This window comes from Ursus arctos, chromosome X (genome assembly GCF_023065955.2).
Source record: "Ursus arctos isolate Adak ecotype North America chromosome X, UrsArc2.0, whole genome shotgun sequence".
Taxonomy (NCBI): domain Eukaryota; kingdom Metazoa; phylum Chordata; class Mammalia; order Carnivora; family Ursidae; genus Ursus; species Ursus arctos.
Window position 1 is genome coordinate 118,099,726 of NC_079873.1, and position 8,227 is coordinate 118,107,952.

Genomic DNA, 8,227 nt, shown 5'->3' on the forward strand with positions numbered 1-8,227 from the left:
TGGCCGGTGGAAGCCAGGGCCCGTGGGAGGAGGGAACTAGAGCATTCCACAAAGGCAGCCCGGGAGCCTCAGAGGGTCCCCAGCACGTCAGTGGGAAGCAGGCAAGAGACGGAGGATCCAGCCGGAGTGCTCCCCATGCAGGTAAGGAGCTGCAAACACCGACAGGCGGAGACAGAGGGGATCCGGGGGTGACCCCTGTGCTCCAGAAGGGCACTGCCGATACTGTGTCCTCTCGTGGTTGGCAATACACATAAGATCTTCTAAACTCTAAACTCGAGCTTCTCTTATAAAAGGGGCCACAGAACCTCGGAGGCACGGCTGAAGCAATGGCATTTCCCATTTCCAACAAAACAAACCAAAGACCCACACGTGGCCCAGGACGAAGAGGGGCTGTTGATACTGGGAAAGCCTGCGCACCAGGGAGACGCGTGGTCCCAGCTAGGTGCAGCCACAGCAGTGAGCCCTGGGGAGGAGGGCGGCCGGCCCAGGGGAGGGGCGGAGCACAGCGGAGGGGCAGGCGGGAGGCAGGAGCACAGCGCCAGGGAACTGACCCACGAGGCCTGTCTTGGCGGCTGCCGCCTGAGGACGTGTCCGCACACCCACCTGCCAGAATCAGGGGTCTGTACTGAGGCCTTCACCGGGTTCAGACACACATGCCCAGCGGACGGGCTCAGCCACACCTCACTCTCTCACGGCTGCGACCTCGGAACAGCTCCTCGTGGGGGGATGGTGGGGGGAAGGTCCACTCCAAGGACAGGGGAGGAGGTGAGGAACCTCCTGGCGCTCAGAGCAACCTCGCGGGTCATCCGGGGACCACAGCCTCGCCATGACCTCCTCCAAAGGTGGCCGTGGGGAAGATGGGGAGGTGACGGGAACAAAGCAGCCAGCAGGGCCCCGGGGCCCCGGGCGGGCTCGCCACACCTGCCAGTTCCCTCCGCTTGCTTTCCTCTCCTCCTAGAGACCAGGCTGCTCCAGGTGAAGCCGGAACCAATGTTGAGTAGCCATCGGCTCGCAGAAGGCCACGGCCACCCTGAAGGCTCCCTACAGGCCACGCGAGAGCGCCCGTGGCCGGCCTGGGGCCACGCGATGGTCCGTGATGAGCTGGGCTCAGGACGCCACCCTGGACCACAGCAGAAGCTGCCTGCCCTCCTCGGTGGCAGGGAGGGTGCGCCTCCCTCTCCAACGTGCCCAGGACCCTGAGCTCCTGGGACCCTGCGCTCCGGTCTGACCCCCCCATCTCAGTGGTGGCAGGCTACGTGATCTCTGGGCTGGGGTTGGGACCAATGGCGACTGCACGGGACGGTCTGGACACAGCAGAGGGAAGCTCAGGGCACTGGCAGGGACTGGGGTCCATCCCTCCTGTGGTGGCCAGTGCTCAAAGGGTCTGATTCGTCAGGGTGCTTTGACCCCTGGACATTCCCAGCAGGTGGAGCACAGCCAAGACCCTTACCCCAGGCTGTGCTCCTCAGGGGGACCATGACCCTGCATCCTCAGGAGTCCTCCCCCAGGGGACTGTGGGCCTTCCTCCTTCTTCTACCTCGACCACTGGGCTCCCCAGGCACCCTCCACCAGCCCCCTGCCTGCCTGCCTGCCCACCCTCAGCCCTACAGTAGTTGGAAGCCATGGCCAGGCTTCTATGGGGAGTCACTAGGCTGGGGCTCTCAAGGGACGGTTCGGGTCTCAGCGTGGGGGAAGGGCAGCAGGCTTCCAGTCCCCACCCTCTTATCTTTTCCAAAACTGGCCACCCACCGGGCCGGCAGGGAGGCAAGGGGGATCTTGCCACCTGCTGCTGCAGACGGGCCTCCAGGGGACCCAAAATGCTGTGCAGGGAGGCTCTTCGACCCCACCTCCCGCAGCCCACCCTCCAGCTTCCACTGGATGAAGCGTTTTCTAAGGCCCGGCTCTAAAACGGAGAGAAGACCCAGGTGCCAGGCTGTTCAAATAAGGTTGTGAAAGGGACAGATCGCCACCCCTCCGGCCAGGCCCGTGGCCCTGCCTTCTCCTCCAGGGGCCCTGACCCAGGCGGGCGGGTCTCCCCGCATCTCCTGACCGGGCCTCCGCCCCGGCCCCGCCCCCTGCAGCCCTCCCAGGTGACGTCACCGCCAGCCCCCCTCCTCTGAGGCGACCGCACCGCACCACAAGAGGCGGCCCCCAGTTTCATGTTATTTTATTGAACTCAGGGAGGGCTGTTTTTTTAACTGAGACTGACAAGATCTGACAACACCGGGAACGAGAGCATTTCTCGGAGCAGCCGGTGCTGCCCGGGACAGTTAACCACGCTCGGGGAAGTGACAGTCACCCTACTCGCCCCTGTCTGGGTTTTGTAGAAGCGCTGCCGCCTGGAAAACAGACTGCAAATAAATAAAGTGCATGGAGAGCCCGTCAGGCGGCCAGGGCCCGGTGCGGGGAGCGGGGCGGGGGGTGGGGGGGTGGGGGCAGGGCAGGCTGCGAACTACTCAAGGCCAAACCGGTCAGAAAAGCAAGGCAGCAGCACAGGTGGGGGCAGTGCAGCCCCAGCCGGTCCCTCGGGGGGCTGTGCGGAGACTTGCCGGGCCCCCGCGGCGGGGCAGGCAGGGGCTGGGGCGCCCCGCAAGGCAGGGCTCTCCGGCCAGGGCCTTGAGGCTCCCCCCCCCATGGGGAAAAGGAGTCACAGGCCCCAGGGGGCTCCAGCAGAGCAACAAAGCCGCAGCTGGGGAGCAGGTCACCCCGAGGGTGAGGCGGGGCCTTGCAAGGGGCACATCTGTGCATCAGCTAAGGAGGCCCCTTGTCCTCTCTTCTCACGCGCTGTCCCCAGACATCTGCGGATGGAGTGGGCGGGCTGGCAGGCTCCCAGAAGTGGTCCAGGGTGGAAAGGGATGGGGCACAGGAAGCGCCACGAGGACACTTGGCACAAGGAAGGGAGCCATCACACCCTGTCTGTGGGAAGCTGCAGGGGACACATGGTGGCCTCATCTGGCCTCAGTCCCCGGGCTGAGGTGGGCAGAGCTCTTCACTCAGGACCTGGCCTCCAGCTTCGTAGCTGAGGAGGGCAGGATGTGTGACACTGGGCCACTCTGTCCCCGGGCCTGGCCAGACTGCTTGGGTTTTCAGTCCCAGGAATTTGGAGGCTGGGGCCTAGAGCAACCAGTGGCAGAGCCGCTGTGGGACCGGGGTCCTTCCTGGCTCCCCTCGGGGCCACGCCTGGCCTTCCTGGTGCACCAGGGAACCCCACACCTGGGGCCTCCAGGACCAATCCAAGCCCATCCAGAAGAGGTTCTCCAGCGGGATCCTGGGCTGGGGGGGGCGAGCCTGAGGACAGAGAGATGGGGTCATGCGTGGGTCCCAGCCCCATCCCAGGTTTTCCCTTTACCCTCCTGGTTCCCTCCTGTCCCCAGGAGCCCTACCCCCACCCTGCCACCCAAACTGAGAGGCTTGTGCCACTCAACTGCTGAGGAGCCCTTGGTCCAGCCTGGGGTGGGGTGGCAGGGGTAGGCCAGGCTCTGTGGGTAAAGACATCCGCCCCGCAAGGCGTTCTAGGACTCTCTCCTGTGTCCATCTCAGCTCTGACCACCGTCTTCCCTGTGACCTCCCACTCCACTCCAAGAAAAGCCAGCTCCCCACACTACCTACCCTGGACCTCACTCTCTCTGCCCCTAGGTCCCCCAGGGGGGCCTTCGGCTCCCCTCCCCCACCCCACCCATGCCAGGTTTTCTCCAAGGCTGGGGGCAGATTCAGCCCCACCACTTCTTATCTGTATGACCAGGCCAGACCTCTCCCTGTCCCAGAGCCAGCTTTTCCAATGATCAGGTGGGAGAACAGAACTCCCTCAAAGTGTTGCTAGGAGCTGCAGTGCTGAGTGACAGGGTGGCATCCTTCCCCATGCCAGAACCGGACCACTGGCTACCCCAGCCCTCCGTGCCTCTGCCGGGAAGGTCCTTTCTCTCCTCCTGGGCCAGGCCCTTCGCCCAGCTGCTCCCCAGGCAGCTCTGGGGCCAGGGGTGGCCCCTGGGCAGGGATTGGAGTCTCCTGACAAGGCCAGACAAGGGGTGGGTCACCACCTACAAACGCTGGTTCCTGAAAAGACAAAGAGATGGAGACTTCACAGTGGCCTCCCCAGGGAGAGTGGTGCCAGTTTGCCCAAGTGCAGCCTCCTCGAAAGCCCCTCCTCCACCCGCTCTCTCCACCCCAGCCTGAGAGCTGCCCTGGGCTCAAGGAGATCCCCATTTCCAGGCTCCTCTGGGTGCACAGGGGCTGCTGGAGGCAGTGATCAGTGGCACCGGGAGGGCAGACACAGGGGCTGGAGGGAGGGTGGCTGCGATGGCACCAGAGCAAGACTGCAGGGCAGGGACAGGGCCGAGTGGCCTTCCCACTGGCCTCCCCACTCCTAACGTCCAAGTGCCCAGCGCCAGAGGACGCCCCCAGAGCGGGCGGGGAGCAGCAGGCACAGCAGGAGCAGGCCCCGACCCCAGGGGCCTGAGGGCTTAGAAGGGGCCCGACCAGGGCTTTGACCAAGAACACAACCACCCTCCCTGTCTGGCCCCCTAAGGGGTGAAGGGTGGCAGCATCTTTTCCTTCTAGGGCCTTCCCCGGCGCCTCCCCCAGCCCATTCCCCTCCATTCCCTGGGGTTCAGGTGGCAGCATCAGGGCCTCTGGGGAAAGCCAGGCGGGGATGGGCTGACCCTCTGAGATGCCCGGGCCGCCGCCACCCCTCACTCCTGTCTGGGAATGAGGACCAGGGATTCCGGGACTCCTGTGGCTCCCCGCCTGAGCAGCTCAGGGGCTGGCTTCCTGGGGTCCCATCCACAGTTCCCCCTGTCACCGAGATGTCATGGCAAACGCCGCCGCCAGCCCGCGGGTCCAGCCTCTGGCCTCCTACCTTGCGGATCGGGGCCAGTCAAGTACCTGCTGCAGAATTTTTCCTTGCTGCTTCCCGGGCTCTGGCCAATGTGAGGCAACAGGTCGGCCGCACTCAAATCGGGTTTTCTGTTGTTTTTTTTTTTTCTCGAGCCCGACGGAAAGGGCCCGTTTGGCGAGTTTCTGTGCAATAGGTCACCGGCGGCGCCGCGGGCAGGCGGGTCGTGGCCGGGGCCGAGCGGCTCGGCGGCCGGGTGGCCGGCGTGGGCCCGCAGAGGTCTAGGGCCCGGGGGCCCGGGCCGCCCCGCCTCCTGCCCCCGCCGTGTCCCGGCGGCCGGCCCTCATGCCGGCGCCCCTGTCCGTCGCGGCCCGGCGCGCGGGACCCTCCTGCCGGGGCTGCGGCGGCGCCCGCTCACTCGATCCGCACCTGCAGGCGGACGTTGAGCATCACCGAGGCCACCACGTAGAAGTAGGGGAAGTTCATGCGCAGCCGCCAGGCCAGGTCGAAGAAGGTGATCAGCGTGCGCGTGAGCCCCTTGCAGAAGGCGCCATACGAGCCGCGGGCGGCCGCCGAGCGCGACAGCCGCACCACCAGGCCCGACAGGGCCGCCGCCGCCGCTGCCGCCGACAGAGCCGCCGACGCCGCCATGGGCCCGGGCCGGCGCAGGCCCCGCCGACCCAGGGGAGCGCGAGCGGCCGGGCAGGTGGACGCGAGGCCTGAGGCGCCCCGCCCCGCCCTCGGTCACCCCTTCCCTGGCTGGGCCGGCGATGCAGCCTCCGCGGCCACCGCCACCGCCCCTACGGAGCAGCCTATGGAGAGCTCCGCCCCTCGCCGGCTGCAGGGGCGGCCGCCGCCAGCGTAAACCCCGCCCCTAGTATGGACACGCCCCCTCCCGGGTCCACAGAGCGGGGACTGCCGACACGGGACCGCCCCCGGACCGCCCCAGGGAACGCCCCCATCAAGCCCCGCCTCCTCCTGGGCGCCCAAGGGCACAGCCCGAGGGCAGGAAGGGATTGAAAGGTGGTATTCCCCAGGGATCGCTTTTGGGGATTGTCTGGACCGCTATACTGATTCTGTGCAGATGGCCTCCTGGGAAGGCTCCACCTGTTTACCTTATCCCCCTCCCCACTGTCTCCACAGAAAACCCGGCCAGCCAACCCATTGTACCTTTCTTTAATTCACATTTCTCCGCTAACTCAGCACTGTGAGTTTTACCAAACCCACAGGCTCATGGTTTTCTTTTTGGTATATTTGCTGGTCACGTGTATTTCTTTATTGGTGAATTACCCGGTTACCCGCATTGTCTTTACCCTTCACCCCATGGTGATTTCTAAGTACTCCTCTTAAGTGTATCTTTGCCCTGGATACTGCACAAGGTCTTCTCAGGTTTTCATTTGCCCTTGTTCACGGCTGTTTTCTTTGCTGGTGGGCTTCAAAGCCCTTTCCTGGTTTCATCCTATCTTTATTCTAAACCAAATCCAACCCAAACTCGACCACGTTTTCAAGACTATTGAAATGATCAAGCTGCATTACAGTCATGACTTTTAAAAAGCTGTCTGCAAGAAGTAGATTCACCATGACCTCATCCCTGTTTTCACAAGGAGGGCTGGCCTGAGTAGTGGGCTCTCTCAGGATGCCTGTTCATCATCATACTTGAACATGTGTGACATCTCTGCAACAGTGGAACTCAGCAGAGTTCTATACGCTGGTTGAGCAATTGTCATACCTACGTGGTCATGAAAAAAAGGACAATTTCTTTTTTTAAAGATTTATTTATTTTAGAGAGAGAGAGCACAAGCAGGGGAGGAGCAGAGGGAGAGGGAGATGCAGACTCCCCGCTGAGCAGGGAGCCCCATGAGGGGCTGTTTCCCTGAACCCTGAGATCATGACCTGAGCCAAAATCAAGAGTCGGACACTTAACCAACAGAGCCACCCAGGCGCCCCCCAAAAGAGAACTTCATAAGCACTATGTTATTGTGTGGCATCATGACTTTATCCACAACGCAACCATGCATGGGTGTGAATGCATAAAAAATGCAAGGGCAGATATATCAAAATACTCAACATTGTTTACCTCTGGTTAAGGCTGTAGAAAGGAAGATGCACTTTTGCTCTCTGTATACATATATGTATATCCATTTATATATCTATATTTGTATAATGCCATGAAAAAAATAATCATTTGAAAAAGAAGGGGCCACAGAAACTCGGGCTTAATTAAGCCGCATAGAAACCTTTTGTTCCGGACTGGATCCAGCCTCATTCATTTGCATAGCTTGTTTCCTCTAATCATTTCTGAAACCCTTCCTTGGCCTCATCTCATTTATTTTTAACATTTTCTTTTGAAATAATTATAGACTCACAGGAAGTTGCAAAAATAGTACAAAAGAACCTTGCGCCTTCACCCAGCTTCCTCAATGGTTACATTTTCTATAGATGCAGGATAATATCAAAACCAGGAAGTTGACTTTGGTACATTGCTGTTAAGCAGCCTATAGGCCTAATTCAGCTTTCACCGTTTTCCTAAACTGCCTTATTTGTGTGTGTGTGTTTGTGTATCACTCTAGCCATTGCAGCCCATGTCAGGATTCCTGTAATCACCACTACAATCAAGATACAAAAATATTCCATCAGCACAAAGAACTCCTTGGTGCTCCCTCTTCGTACTCACTCAGCCATGTGTACAGATTTTGTTAGAGTCGTGTCTATTTCATTTTATTTGGAGTGACTGTAAGTGGTACTATGTGTTTAATTTTGGCTTCCACATGTTCATTGTTAGTATATAGAGCAGCAATTGAATTTTTAGTTTTTTTAAATTTTGAGATAATCATAGATTTACATGCAGTTGTAAGAAAAAGTACAGAGAGATCCCATGTACTTTTTACCTAGTTTCAGACAGTCATAACATCTCTCAAAACTGTGGTACAGTATCAAAAGCAGGATATCGACACATCTATCTCTCTTGTTCAGATTTCCCCCAATGTGCAATGTGCTTGTTCGACTGTGTGCACGTCTGTCTAGCTCTATGCAACTTTATCAGATGTGTAGGTCCAGGCATCACCACCACAGCGGACATACAGCATATATATAGCATACAGTTCATTTCTTTTTTTAAATAAAAAGCTATAGTTTAAGGATTTATTTATTTATTTGAGAGGGAGGGAGAGAGAGAGAAAGAGAGAGAGAGAACATGCATGCACAGAGGGAAGGGCAGAGGGAGAGACTCTCAGGCAGACTCTCCGCTGAGCCCCTCTGGGGGCTCGCTCCATCTCACAACCCATGAGATCATGACCTGAGCCAAAACCAAGAGTCCAGGGCTCAACCGACTGAGCCACCCAGGCGCCCCTATGGCTCATTTCTTTTTATTGCCAAGCAGTCTTCTTTGGTACGGTT

The 8,227-nt window shown here is 59.6% G+C and overlaps 1 protein-coding gene across 2 annotated transcripts; it reads right to left on the minus strand.

Moving 5' to 3' along the window:
- Nucleotides 1-2,127: 2,127 nt before the first annotated feature.
- Nucleotides 2,128-5,673, minus strand: LOC123000540 (small integral membrane protein 10-like protein 2A). 2 transcript variants are annotated; one of them, XR_007188392.2, is made up of 3 exons: nucleotides 4,856-5,249; nucleotides 3,750-4,053; nucleotides 2,128-3,288 (listed from the first exon to the last, which is right to left on the minus strand). XR_007188392.2 is itself a non-coding variant. In XM_057314939.1 (2 exons), exon 1 carries the CDS (start codon nucleotides 5,480-5,482, stop codon nucleotides 5,246-5,248), a length of 237 nt encoding a protein of 78 aa, XP_057170922.1. In that variant the 5' UTR covers nucleotides 5,483-5,673; the 3' UTR covers nucleotides 3,295-4,053; nucleotides 4,856-5,245. The 2 variants fall into 2 exon arrangements, 1 of the variants encoding a protein (XP_057170922.1); XM_057314939.1 differs by lacking the exon at nucleotides 2,128-3,288 and having other exon boundaries at nucleotides 3,295-4,053; nucleotides 4,856-5,673.
- Between the last annotated feature and the right edge of the window lie 2,554 nt (nucleotides 5,674-8,227).